This window comes from Labrus mixtus, chromosome 10 (assembly GCF_963584025.1).
Source record: "Labrus mixtus chromosome 10, fLabMix1.1, whole genome shotgun sequence".
Classification (NCBI taxonomy): Eukaryota; Metazoa; Chordata; class Actinopteri; order Labriformes; family Labridae; genus Labrus; species Labrus mixtus.
This window is the reverse complement of record NC_083621.1, coordinates 12,451,401-12,465,888: the sequence shown is the minus strand read 5'-3', so window position 1 is coordinate 12,465,888 and position 14,488 is coordinate 12,451,401. Positions and strand designations below refer to the sequence as shown.

The 14,488-nt window shown below is 38.5% G+C and overlaps 1 protein-coding gene across 2 annotated transcripts; it reads left to right on the top strand.

Moving 5' to 3' along the window:
* The first annotated feature begins 1,542 nt into the window (after nt 1-1,542).
* On the top strand, nt 1,543-13,748 carry si:rp71-46j2.7 (uncharacterized). Of its 2 annotated transcripts, none has more exons than XM_061048344.1 (16): nt 1,543-1,923; nt 2,239-2,332; nt 3,487-3,700; nt 4,079-4,221; nt 5,618-5,786; nt 5,924-5,979; nt 6,545-6,735; nt 6,813-6,923; nt 7,061-7,186; nt 9,354-9,452; nt 9,539-9,697; nt 10,571-11,183; nt 12,485-12,548; nt 12,640-12,818; nt 12,899-12,987; nt 13,096-13,748. In XM_061048344.1, the coding sequence occupies exons 1-16, from the start codon at nt 1,717-1,719 to the stop codon at nt 13,192-13,194; spliced, it is 2,613 nt and encodes an 870-aa protein (XP_060904327.1). In that variant the 5' UTR covers nt 1,543-1,716; the 3' UTR covers nt 13,195-13,748. The 2 variants fall into 2 exon arrangements, with proteins under 2 accessions (XP_060904327.1, XP_060904324.1); XM_061048341.1 differs by having other exon boundaries at nt 1,544-1,905; nt 2,218-2,332.
* Nucleotides 13,749-14,488: the final 740 nt, after the last annotated feature.

The following is a 14,488-nucleotide window of genomic DNA, read 5'->3' as shown; positions in this document are numbered from 1 at the left end:
AGTGTCTGAGCTCAGTAGCTTTGGCTGTATTCTCAAAGTACTTTCTTAACAGCATCTTTTTACTTCGGCACATGAAAAAAGAACATTTCTCTCTCTCCACCATTTGCAAATAATTGAGTACATTTAGGCAAATAATTTGGCACAATTATCTGCAATTACTCAACAATTATTGGCTGTGTATGTCTTAGTGATTAAAAATAGATGATGTTTCCTCTCAGTTTAAAAGTTTTACACAAATATGTCGAAACTCTCATGCTGTGAAAGTATTCCAAAAGAAGAATAGTATATGTGTAATCGCCACATACTACAGGCCTCCTATTTTATAAACTGCATTGAAACAGAGTCACCATAAAGTGATGGACTCATTGTCAGATGTGACCAAACTGACAGGAAGTGACATGGTGATCAGTGACTACCAGCCCTGTAACCTTATTTTACTGTATTCTCCTGCATGCAGCAGGCCTATTTGATGTTCCCTTAGTAAATTCGTTTGAATGCACTATCCATTGTTTTGTTTGGATTAGGTGCTGTAACATTTTTTAGTTTGGGTTTTGGTTATCATTTATAGCATTGTGTTTCATGGCAGTTACAGGAAAATATGTCTTTTCCACTTGTTGAATGCAAATCGAAGTGCTTATTTGCTAAAGAAAACAGAATGTGAACAGTTGACTCCTGTAATCTAAAGATGTTTCACTTCTGTATCCTGTAAAGAAAAATAACTAATTCATTTAGAGTCAGTGGAAAACATTTGAATGTTAGGAGATAAGGAACGCTTACACTTCACTTTCATTCTCACAAAACATTAAAACACATTAGTTTTACACACTCTTAAAGGAACATGTCGTTTTGGTTGAAATAACTTATTATTTGAGGAACCAAACTTTAGTTTGACACTGGAGGTAAAGGGTATGGTTGAGTAACAGACTTCTGCAGGATTTGCTGTATGAGCTGTGATGAAAAATAAATCTACAGCCAGGAGAATTCTCAATATGTTCATAAAGCCTGACAGAAATGCAATCGTGCCTGTTCTCGTTAAAAATAGATTTCAGTAGGCCGACGACTTCATGCCATTCATAACTTAACAGTGTTTTGTGATTTACATTGGAAGAAAGACAAGAACACTTCTGTACACAGTAAAGCCCATAAATCCATAGAGCCTGGAGTGGAAAGTAATTCACTACTTTTTACTCAAACACTCAATTTAATATTAGGAAGCCTATTGTGCGTTACTTTACCTTTTATTGTCTTCATAGGTTTACCCCACTACATTTCAAGTCCAATATCATACTCAATGCCACTAAATTACATTACATTACCTACGTTACATTTTTTTAGACTGTCTTTACTTTGAGATTCAAAAATGAAAATAGTCATTATTTATTATTATTTATACTATAGAGACTAAACCAGTGTTTCCAGATAGATAGATAGATAGATAGATGCTGTCAGGTACAGCGCTCACCTGTAGATGGCCTTGTGCCACAATCAGTAGCAGGCTCGCGCGGGCTGCCTGCAGCCAATCACAGCTCCTTTTCAACTGGCTCAATGAAGTTTTGTTTTTTTTCCGCCGGTTCACTTCGTTTTTCGAGGAAACGGCATTTTCATCTCGGTGCTGAAGATGCGGAGGAACCAGTGCGGACCGAGCATGAGCAACACGTATCGTCTCAAAGTGAGAGATAAGAGCAAAAAGAGCGCGTCGTTGTAAGAGAAAAGAAGATGTATTTATGGCGCCTCTCAGTCGCCGTAACACTCGGCTTGGTGTGGTATTTCTCAGACTGTGGCCGCGCGGTAACGCAGTACTGTCTGTGCGTCGTCTTTTGTTTGACTACACCGGTGTTGTTCGGGAACAGTGGGCGAGAGAGCAGCACTCAAACTGATGAAGAGACAAACGAAAACACACCGCAGGTAGGCCCATTAGAAGGGGTTACATTTACCTGTTGCATCGCAGGTTTGTCTTTTGTGTGCAGGAAAGAGTATGCTACGGTTTCTTTACCAGCACTGAGTCATGTTTAATTGAGTTAGATATTAATAGTGTGAGCGTGGGATCCATCTGAGATAATATTTTAAAACTTGAAACAGTCCTCATTCCGCCCTGAATTGAAGTATTATAACTTGTAGCCTGAGGGCTTTGACAAACTTGTTTTCCCTCATCACATACCTCACAGGGACCTAAAGTTCACCACCATCAAACCCCGGTTGTTGTCACTTGTTTTCCAGGAAACAGTCAAAGAAGAAGAGTTGTTTTCCGATTTGATTGATGGAGAAAGCAGCGAGCAGCAGGGTGAACAAACAGAGTCCAAGTATCCAAATGTTAAGAGGTCTCTTCAGCAAGGTGAGGCTTTTTTTTTTTTTTTTTTTTTTTTACACATAAACAAGAGTTTTAAAGGGGTGTAAACATGTTTGTCTCTGCAGGTTGGACCCACTGTAAGCAGATGTGTTTAAAATAAAGGTTCTGCTCTTGACTGCAGGGTGTTTTCTTTTCTTTTCATGGCTGTGTTTTGTCTCCACACACTTGGAAAGAACAGTTTTCAGTAGACACAGCTGCAGCTGGAGATCAAGTTACATGAAGTGAGGAGGAGTGTGAGGGGAAAATGAGAAAAAAAAAGAAAAACACGCCCTCTCAAAAAGATAGATGCCTGTCATGTGTTCAACAGGAAGTAAGGTCTGGTTTCAATTCCTCTATGTCAGATAATAAGAGCGTGAAAATCGCTTATCAGCCAGCGTGTATTACAGGCTAACATTCACATATCTACAGTTCAAAGACAGGTCTCAACAAAACAAAAAACATTCTAACTTCAGTAAAGCGCAAATAAACGTGTTGACCTTGTTATTGCTTCCTTTGTCAATCTTTAATATAGCTGTTGTATTCAAACGCATCAGCTGCAAACCATATGTACTCCAGCATGACTTTCCACACACATTCATTTTTTGCCCTCATTTCACACCTTTTTAAATAGTTTTTTTATGCATGGTATCATTATTATTTAGTACAAACTCAGTTATAAGTCTGGCTTTCCATGTAGTCAATTTAATAAAATTTAAAGCTGCAGGAAACCCAAAATACTGTACATGGTAAAAAAGTGTCAGACTCCTATGCAACAAGTACAAATACTAAGTTAGAATCACTCAGAAAATTGTAGTGGAACTATTTGTTAAGCTATTAATACAGAAATGCAGCATAAAAAATGTGATACATACCTATACATATAGTACTTATTTCCCGTTTACCTGATGAATAAATGAAAGTTTGTTGCTGTAAATAAAACCTATTCAGTGTTACCAGTGAATACACCCTCATGTTCAGAGGGAAATCCTGTAACAGACGTTTGGGCTGAGTTTTACAGTTAAAAAAAAGGTTGAACAGGAATTCATCAAAACAAGCTTTTTTAAAAATCCTCTGCTCTCCTCCAGTTTGATGTTCAGGAGGTTCTGTGAGCGTGGGAGATTGGTGTTAAGTGAAATTTCCTTTGTGACTTGTCTCCTCAGTGTTTGAGTGTGCCTACGCTCAGCTGGTCCTGCCTTGGTACAGCGTTCCTGAGCCGCTGGAGCGCCAGCCTCTGCACCAGGTGCTCAGCAGGGAAGTCGACTTTGTAATCGACCGGATCATTGAGAGAGCCAAAGACTTTGATGTTTGCCAGGCTGTGGTGGGCTCCATTCGGATTCTGACCCAGCACTTGCATAATGCCAAGCAGTCTGATAGGTGAGACTTTACACCTCCTTTCTCTTTATAAAGAGAATTCATGCTACTTTGGTCACACCGAGATGGGTCTAAACTCTGTAAAAATGCTCCATATTTTTTATCACCTATCAATAATTCACCTCATGTTAACAAGTAAGAGCCTCAAATCACATGCTGATGGTTGTTTTCTTGTTAAAGCGGTGTCCCAAGAGTTGTACAGCCCATCAGGTTGAAGGTTTTGATTATAGGACTATAAGATTTATGCAGTTATAATAATATTAATAATAAAACATTGGACTTGTATAGTGCTTTTCTTAATACTCAAAGAATAACTTAACAAAGCAACAAAACAAAACAGTGAAAACAATACAAATGATACATTATTTGTTTCTGTTTCAGACAGCTCTTGTTCATGTCCAGCTCAGACGAGATCGCAGTCCTCAGAGAGTTTTCTGACGCTCTGGTACGTAACCTTTTCCCCAAATCTCTCTGGAGCCAAGAAGTCAGCCGCTGTGCCTTAAATGAGATCGTTGCAATAAAGGGTAAGAGGGCGTTAAATTATTTCTCTCTGCAGGAATACAGTCTTACATAAGTGTGAAGCTTCCAAGGACTCCTTCTTTACAAGTGTGTATTGTATGTAATCCTTTATTGTCACTGGCATTATGGAGCTTAAGACATGAATTTGGGCTGCAAAACCAAGAGGAGCTTTCCACACTGATTTCCCAATTCCCTTCAGGGTTTCGGCTTTTTTTAGTAACAGATAAAATGTCTCATCACGTGGGAGTCCTGCTGAGCAGTAGATTTTTACTATTATGCTTGAGACCTGTTAAAATCACTTACTTTAACAGCTGTAGTGAAAACGTGATATGCATGTCCACATTTTCTCCTAATCTTGAATTACACAGGGCTTTGCAAGTAAAATGATGATTATCCTTGTTTTGCCCAATATTGTGATTATTTGTATGCATAGCTTTCCATATTGATGAACACAGTTACTTTGATTTTTCATTAAACATTTTTACCACTTTTTCTCAAAAGTCAAAATAAAGGGGCTGACATGCAAAATGAATATGATAGTATACAAAGGAAGTTGCAATACGGTACCAGTCAACGTCTTAACAATATTAATAACTGTTACTATACTGCAGCAACCAAAATACAAGTCCTAGACACTCAATGTTTAGTATTTCTTGTTTCTAATGACAGAAAATATTCAATCAAGCTCCTGCACACTGTCTAAATTGCACAAATGTAGTTGTGAAATTTAGAAAATTCTGCTGTCTGTTTATTTGTAAGAGACATGAATGTATCTTAATGAGACACCAAAAGGACTTTAGGAAATGTCCATATTTGAGTAATGCTGACCCGTTAATTTGAATGGACCACCACTGCTTTCTCTCATGTTGGGCTTAAAAATCTGAAGTTCTGAAGGTTTTTTAAGCTGTTGTACTTTTCAACACTCTCTCTCATTGAAATATCAATATTGTATCAAAGAGTACATTTTGACAACCTTGTTCTAAATTTTGAGGGAGATACTGTATGTCTCCTCAAAATCTTTTTTGAGTGATTCAAAATGTTTTAGGAAACATTTGGGTTCTTGTACAGATAAAACAAACATGCTACGTAGTGTTAATTAGAGACTTTGGAGGGGCTGGCAGAAGAATATTGCTTCTTTTGTTCAGAGACAAGTAAAGTGTTTCCAGTCTTAATTATGAGCCAGACTGAACAGCAGCTGTTGCTAAATCATGTTGAGAGAGCAAATTAGCATAAAGCAGCAAATGTTAAAACTCTTCCTTTTTAAAATATATTTGAAGCTATTATAACTTTCAGCTGGTGTATTAGGAGCAGTCATCGTGTAAAATATGCATTTTGTGCCTCCTTTTGGTGTGTGTTTACGTCTTTTGTAGGTGAAGTGTATTTGCTGTTTTTTTTCCACAGGGTTGGGTCTGTTGGTGACATGGCTGTCTGATCCCGACAACCTGAACCAGCTGGTGGTGAGCCAGCTTGACAGCGTGACTCCCAAAGGCTATGATGAGGAGCTGTGTGGATCAGACCCTGATCTGACCTCTTTGGCTTCACAGGAGGGTGAAGCAGAGGGCAGTGAAGTGTGAGTGGGTGTCAACGGTGGCACCCGGCTGACTTGGCCGAGCTGTACTAAGCCTAAAAAAACAACTATATAAAAGCCACCCTTTGTGTTTTATATGAGAACTGACCTTGTGGTTTTGGTGTTTATTTTATTTCTAGGAGCTTGGAGGGAGCTGGGTTATCAACCAGCATCGTATTCAAGGCAGATAAAAAAGGTGTGTTTTGTGTTAGATGAAATCTAAGTCTTATTTAATCCAAAGCTCTGCGGCCCTTTTACCTTTGAATGAACACATCATACACAGAGTGTTTGTTTGTCAGCTTTGAGTGAGAAAATATTTCAGATGAGGCTGATAGATCCTTGAGAGACAGATGGTGCAGTTTGTGGGCGTAAAGAGAATGAAAGCGTTTGCTATTTTTCAAACTGTTGAACAAGATGTTATGTAAGAAATGAGTTTACAGCTATCTGACATCAGTATGCCTTTCAGAGGAGAATCAATCCCTACTTTCTTTCATTTGTTCATTCAGACAGCTACTTAAACTAAGGCAAGATGAATGCCAAATAGATGCCTAATATGTGGATTATACCTAGGGATTTTTTTCTCACTGAATTCTGAAACACTATGTGGCTCAAACACCTACAAAATCAAGAGTGCATTGCTTTTTACTACGTATAGAGTCCAGTATATCAGAAACGAAAAGTGTTTTTTTTTAGTGCCACTGTGTTAAGAAGAATCAGTACAAGAAAAGAATATGATTTTAATCTCTGGATGTCATATTCAGGGAACAAGCTGAAAGAAGGATGGTCAAAGTTTGTGGACAAGGTGAAGTCCAAGAAAGCAAAGAAGAAGAAGATGAAGATGATGGAGCAACAGCTGGTGATGAGGCTCATGGCGAACCAATGTGAGATGTCCAACGAGGATGATGTCAGCAGCAGGGAGGGCTCCGTCAACAGCCAGCAGGACTCTGACAGGGTGAGTCTGCGCCTGATGACACAATAAACCCAAGAGGAAAACTTGTGAAACATGACAGATTCATAGTTGCTTTTTAGGAGGACAGCGATCTGGAGACCTACCTGACGAGCGTCCAGGAGGACATGATGGAATTCAAGCTGTCGTACGAGATGTGGCGCGTGGGCCGCTGGGCTGTCAGCATCGCTCATGTGAGTCATAAATAACATGATGGTGTGGAATGTCCTGCCTGCTTGTTATCAGTCTGAAAGGCTCTGTAAAAGCTTGTCCTTGGATGGTATGTTAATGTTTGAGCTGGACGGTTGAGGAGGGTTGAACTGTGTTGCAGGCGGACTGGGAGGCTGAGGAGCTGAACTTCAAGGTTCATCTGGAGGAAAAAGACAGCCCTGAGAACCTGCAGTGGGACATTAAGAAGACCTACATGGATGTGATCTACTTCCGCAACAGATGGCAGGTAAAAGGCAGATGGAAAGACATGTTTTCAGAGTTTATATAACTATTGAAGATGTAAAAACAACATGAAACTTTGGGAGGCTTTCTACCAATCAGACTATCAATAAAAAAATATTTTAAATAATGCATGAAAGTCAAAATGCATCCACAGAAACACCTTTTGTTGACATAAAATTGAACATATGAACCTTTTATGAAGGTCGGATTAACAGCACGATTCTCATATTAGAATGCGTTAATTTGAAGCTTGACGTAATTAATGATAAACTACAAACTGAGGGTGGAATTCATTTTGGCAATTCATGGAGCTATTAGCAGTCACAATCATTTCTATCAATTGTGCCTACCATCTGCTCCACTTCAAGGTTCAATTCACAAAGCATATTGGGCTAATGATATTCAAGCTCAAAATCTGCCCATACGATTGTGGTACTCTTTTCAGTTTGTTCCTATTGTGGAGTTGAGCTGTCAGGATCTCTTCCCTCTGCTGCACAGAGCTGTGCTGTGCTCATACTGATGCAGGTCAATTCTGTCCACATAAAGATGAGCTGGATGGGGAAAGGACACTTTATCTAGTTTACTGAGGCCTCACAGCTTTGATTCATCTCTCACTATTTATAACAGAGATTCCTCCCTGCACCGAGACAGCAAGAGCAGCTTATCCAGATATAAAAAAAAAAAAAACACACACACCCATACTGCGTAATGACCAAGACCTTTCTACACATGTGGACAAAGTGTGTGTGTGTGTGTGTGTGTGTGCAGGGGTCTAAGTTCCTCGCCTGATTCTAATAATAATAGTGATGTCAAAATGATCTTAACAGACTAAGTGCTGACATTTTGTTTATAGGTCATACAGAAGTTAAATTGTTGTCTTGTTCACTGTAAGGTTTGCGTGTGACATCTCTTATAAATACTGGGGGATATATCCCAACTGTTTGTGGCTATTAGCGCTGTGGTCTGTGAATTGGACATCTTTTGCAACAAGGTTCATTTCCAATGGAAGAGGCCAATTTTACCATAAATATGTCTCGTATTAATATGTACAAACATCACCTGTGCACCGAGATGCTCTTTGCTCTGTAGCCCTTTAGAGGTGCATTTAAACCTTTGCGTGTGCTTTGAATTGGAAGTTGTCCTTTAGTCTCATTTACACAGGTTTAGTATGCAAAAGCTGCACAATCCTTTTTGTTTAAACGACCGTGAATGAGATGTTTGCATACTGCAAGTAAAATCTAATTAATTTTAATTTTCTTCTATATACTATTGTAATATAGAAGTAATCAAAACAGGCTCTGTGCATACTAACATATCTCTGCTGCCGACCAGTTTTGAAATGCCGGCTATTAATTCAAACATTTTATGATCTGAGAGGAACAGCATGAAGCTTGCGTCAGCTTATTTGAAACAGGTGGGATACTGATTCTTAATGAATTTAAAGCATTTGAATCATTGACTGCATTTATGTTGCATTCTCTGTTTCTGTTTACTTTGCACACCGTGTGGAAACTTGTACTGAAGTTATTTGCATTGTAAACTATGCTCATACATGCACAGCTCCTCCATGGCATCTTTTGTAACTTTCTGTGTTTCTATATTCTGGTGTACATCTTTTTATATTGCTTTTTGTATTTTATATCTTATTCTACTTATGTTTATTTGCTAATTGTTTTGCACCAAAAAACCAAGTCAAATTCCTTCTATGTGTAAATGTACTTGGCATTTTCAAGATGAAAGAGAGATCATGTCATAATACTGGAATCCTTCTAGTTATTGTCATAAAACACTTAAGTGTTACACCCTTTGGTTCAGTCTGCCTCTACCCTTTAGGAAGCATAGGGGGTTTTTCCGCTCAGAGATTTCAAGGTTAATATATCCCTCAGTTGAACAAACTGTTTTTTAAGGAAAGAATATCTCCTGTTTGTCTGGATTTTTCATTTTGTGCTGAGTGAACCGTTGTTTACTGTCTGTTCTGCTTGAGTTCGATGGATAAGGGAAGCGTTGTTTTGAGAAAACAAACCACAACCTCTGTCTCACAGGTCTGGAATTCAACTTATGTGAACCACACAATGTAATTGTAACAGACAGCAGAGACAGTGGGTTGGTCCAAGTAGTGTTAATCTTAAAGCTCTCTTGTCATAAAGCACAAACTTCTCTTTCGTTTTCAGGACTCAACCAGCCTGCCCTCCATCCTCGTGCTGGAGAAGTTGGTTGTAAACGATGAGATCAAAGAAGAAGCCCGAGCGTCAGTGGAGCACTTCCTGCAGGTGAAAGACATTAACAAAACCCAGTCAGAAACTTCAAAGATATTTTCAAATCCTAATGACTCAATGATTTGTATTTTCTTTTTCAGGAATTAGTATCTGATAATGTGATCGGCCACACTCAGCCAGTTTTTCAGTTCCTGTGCCCTCTTGAAAAACTGATGAATGAGGAGGAACATTATGGAGGCGTGTGGGGCCTGCTCAGTGGCTTGGCTTACTTCCTTACTCCTGGTCAGGAGGAAGAAGAGGTAAAGTTTCTCCAAATCTACATCTTAAACAAAAATTCAAGTAAAAAAATCCAGGCTCTAACTTTCGTACATTTGGCTTTCATTCAGAACAGTCAAAGAAATATTGTACATACATCAAGTAAACAACTCATGCAGAGTTTTACTAAATTACTTGTAAGAAAGAACTGTAATTTTGGGTTTACCCCAAAATAATGTGGTTTATTAATATTTGAATAATGTATGTAGTCAACTTGTCCCTGGAAAACTCATTTTCCATCTCCCTTTTCCTTTCATTCAATTTAGCAAAACTCAAGTTGACGTCATTAAATTATGTTTATACGATTAAAAGAAATTGTGAATGTGGCATAAGACGGACAGAAATAGGAAGAAGAAGGAAAAAAATGAACAAATCCAATTTCCATACTTGCAGGTTGCTCCCTGTTGGAGTTTGTAAGTGTATGATTTTTCATTTTCCCAGATCTCAGCAGTCCCTTCTGTTTGATGGATTATTCTGAACACAAAGACAGAAGCCATGGATATAACTGCCAAGTTTTAAGCTCTTGAGTCGAGCCCCAAAAAACAGGGATCTTACATTTCCCCACAATGCAACTTTAATATGATCATCATTGATTAGATCTAATGGCTGGATGAAGGTTTACATCTTTTACACTATGCATGACTGTTTTTGACAAAGGCTCTCTGTTTGAAATGTGAACGTTTCAAGCTGATGTCACTAATTGGTCATCAGGGTTTCTGTCTCGGACCAAAATGATGGGAGACTAAAGGAACAGAATAAAGGTTTTGTGTAGTTGCTGGTGTCTGTCACTGTGTACCACTAAGGCACCAGGAACTCAGGATCTGTCACAACCTTTTTTTTTTTTTTTCCCTTTGCAGAGCTCGAGCCCTCAGACAGAAGCTCCAAAAGGAATCACATCTCATTCAGCATCCACAGCTCTGCCTTCAGAAAACCTCTCTGGTGTTTCTGCTGGAAAAAGCCCCGATCCTCCTGCTGCCACAATCCCAACTATTGTTATCTCCCAGTTTGATCCTTTTCCAGAGTCGCCCCAGGAAGCAGAAACAGAAACGGAGCCACAGTCCACAAATGAAAACTCTCCCCGAGACAAATCTGAGGACTCCAACCCTTTAACCTCTCACTTTAAAATGATTTTCAAAGGACTGGCCCGTTCCAGGTCACAGGAGTCTTTGGTCTCAACAAAAAGCACAGAAGACGATGACCCTCGTGATTCAGACTCTACTCCGCGCTGCAGCCAGAACGGAGTCCTGCAGGGGGAGAGCTCAGAGGCCTCATCGCGACATCATTTCAGTGCAAAGTCAAACAAAAAGGAGAAAATTTGTTTCAAGATTTCTGGTGGAGTTAACAAGGCTAAAGGGAAAGATCAGGGCACTTTACCGAGAGAGGAAGACCCGCAGTGTCAGAAGAGCCAAACAAACTGGGAGCAGCTGGAGGCGACCAAAGCCATATTCGATCTGATGAAAGAAATCTCTGGTTTGTTGCGCATTCACACTCAAGCAGGGATTATTTACAGCATTCAGAACCTCAGTATCATACCAGTGGTTTTGGATATCTGATGTACATTACTGCCAACATTTCTAAAGCACACTGCAGCTCTTAAGATTGATTCATGATGCATACAACAAATTCAGCCTGAAGAGGATTGAAACTTTCCTCACAAAGCTTAACCTTTACAGTGAAAACTTGTGACTGCTTTATTAATCATATCGCAGCGGTATGTCAAATCTTTTTCGATTATGGACTCTTTTTAACAAGTCATACAAACTGCAGGCTGATCAGTCAACATGAAACCTGAAGATTCACAATAATGTGGAGGAAAACACAGTTGTAAAGTACATTTGTGCACATTAGATTCAAGATTTTTATTTGTCACATGCTCATACAGATGTGCAGTGAAATGTAAACATTAAGGTTTGTTTATATGGCCTTTACATGTACATAGGAAATACCAAGACAAAGGTAATTGAACATGTTTGGCTTAGTAAACACATTCAAGAAGCTTCATCAGGGAAAAGTATTACTAAGTTATTGGGTTTAACCCAGGGGCTCAATGAAATTTATAAAAAGAGGAATTAAAAATCCAAACGGCTGGTAAGAATTTTAATGGAGGTCATTTTAAAGCTCCATTTACCAATGGTTTTTTAACACTTGATTTAAATGTCTCTAATGATGCCAAATAGCCGAGTCATGTCAGATTTAAGTCAATTTATTCATCCGGAAAACAAATTTGCCTCGGAGGAGAGAAGAAAGATTGTTTACAATTGATGCAATAGAAAACACCCATTCCCATTAGAGGGTGTGCAGTGACCCTGCCCTCTTCCTTTGCTTTTGAATTCTGTTGTGTTTTTGAGATTTTCGCTTGTTAACCTTTGGGCTGAGGGTGTGTTTCCTCCAGCAGATAACAGCGTGCCGGGTGTGAGGAGGGGAATTTATAAAAGCGTGGGGTCAATGTGCCACCTTTATAAGCATGCATCTAAGATGAGACAACTCCACATGTTGTGATTACAAACTTCAACAGACAAATCCTATTTGTTCTGAATTTCAAACAGATCTAACACGTTGCTGTTTAACATTTAGCATGAACCTACCAATGTTCTCAGAAGTTGGTGTTTTTTTTTTCTGTTTTTCTTTCAGTCTATTTTTGGTTGTATTCAATATTTTCTTGTGTTTTTGTGCATCTTAGTGCCACCTGTTTGTAAGCATGCAGAACAGTTAATTTGCTCCTCAACCAGAGTGCTGGAAGACAAATCTAATCATCTCGTCTGTCTTAACAGGCAACTCCATCCTCATAAACATATTTGACGCCATTTTGAAACCCGTTATGCCCATCTTGAAAAAGTAAGGTAGTTTCCGACTTCAGACCTTTACTGATTTTCTGGACTATGCCTCCTCTGAGGATAATTTGTGGTTGTTTGGTATTCTTCTCCAGGAAAGTGAACTCTTTCCTGAACAAGATGAACCCAACAGAGCAGCAGATGGCTTCCTACATTGACACTCTGCGTGACAAACAGTGGCCAGACTGTCAGCCAACAACGCCCTCTCCTCCCCGCACCGAGGACGAGAAGAACGAGACCAGAGAAAGAGCCCATAACCTCTTCAACGCCAGATGTGGGTGACACCTTTTCTATATTTTTTTTTAATCTGACATGTAAAACATATCTCAATTGTTGTTTTTTTCCTGTCTGTAGATTCAAACTATCTCGTCCTGAAGAAGACGGACATGGAGTCAGTTTTTAATCTCTTCCAGGAGCGTGAAGAAAACAAAACACTTGTTTTTGTGAGTACCTCAGCTATAACTTAGTGTTCTTGTATCTAATTTTTGACATGTGACATGATGTAAAATTCAAATCTGACCTTGATTTTGCTTCCTTATGTGATGTTACAGATGCTCTTGTCGTTCCTTTTGAGGGAATTTTTCCCAAACGAGCATTCCCTAAATGTGAGCGCTGTGGCCCTACAGAAAGTAACCAACCCAACCAGCTGACCTGTGAATCCCTGATCGTGTTTTTAATGGTACTTTTTACTGACATTTTAGAATATTCAATTATTTATGAAAAATCTTAAATCGCCTTAAAATATTTGTGACAATTATTGTATCAATGTCACACATACATTTCTGGGATTTTTACCTTCAGCATACTGTGAACATTCTTTTTTTGTTATTGTATTTTAGAGTTCAACTGAATCTGTAAGTGATGAACACTGAATCATCTGTGTGAAATGAGAAAAATGAGAAATGAGTGCCAGTTTTTGTCTGTTATTATTAAACCCAAATTTGAATGTCACCCTTCACATTTTAGTGTAAATAAATGTAAATTCTCTTAAACATTTGGTGTCACTTTGAGCACTTCTGTATTGTGAGTGGTTTGTAAATTGTTTAATAATGCCTGAAGTTTTGTATCGTTGAATATCTCACAATGACTTATCTTTTTAAACTGATGGTACAACGTTCAAAAGAAAACTTGAAATGGTGTTCATGTAACTAACGTGTTTATATTTATCGGTAAGAAATATTTTAATAAACTTTTCTGTAAATAATTCTTGCTTCAAGTTCTTGAGGGAATTGAGATCGTCAAAACTAATTACATTGATTAAGGCAGTAAATATATTTAGGTTGCTGATACCAGCAGCTTTTTCCTTTTTTTTTGTTGCTGTAAAGCAATATTTAAGGAAAACTAAACAAGTTTCCCCTCCAAGGGAAATCCTGTAGGAATACATTTGAGATGCTTTAAATAAATAAATACTTTAGTAAAATACTTAAGGTTTTAGTAATACGCAAGCACTTCAAATTTTGTTAATGCAATATGCTTCAAACAAATATGTTTGCAAATGAATAAATAAGCATTTCTCAGATTTGAACCACGGGTTTTTTGCTCCACATAAAAAATATATCCTTCAACTTTGGCCAAGTTCCCATAACCCTGTGAAGTGCTGGAAGTGCTGTTTCTGATGCTCACAACTTTCATAAGGGAAGTGCAACACAATTATTTGCATTAGTATTTTGGTCCAGGTCACAGGCGGAGATTATCTGTCAGTACACTAACATGATTGTATTTTTTTGTTCCCTAGAGCTAACATCGCACTAAAGCCAACACTTTAATTTCTTGAACTTATTTGATCCTATAAGCAGAGAGGAGCAAGAGGTGATACTTGTTGACAATGAGTACAAGATGACATACTCACGATGGATTTTAACAATATTACAAACAAATGACTGGTATTGAATAACCTCAGAAACAGAGCTGAAGCTGGTTCACTTAACTCACATTTATGACGGG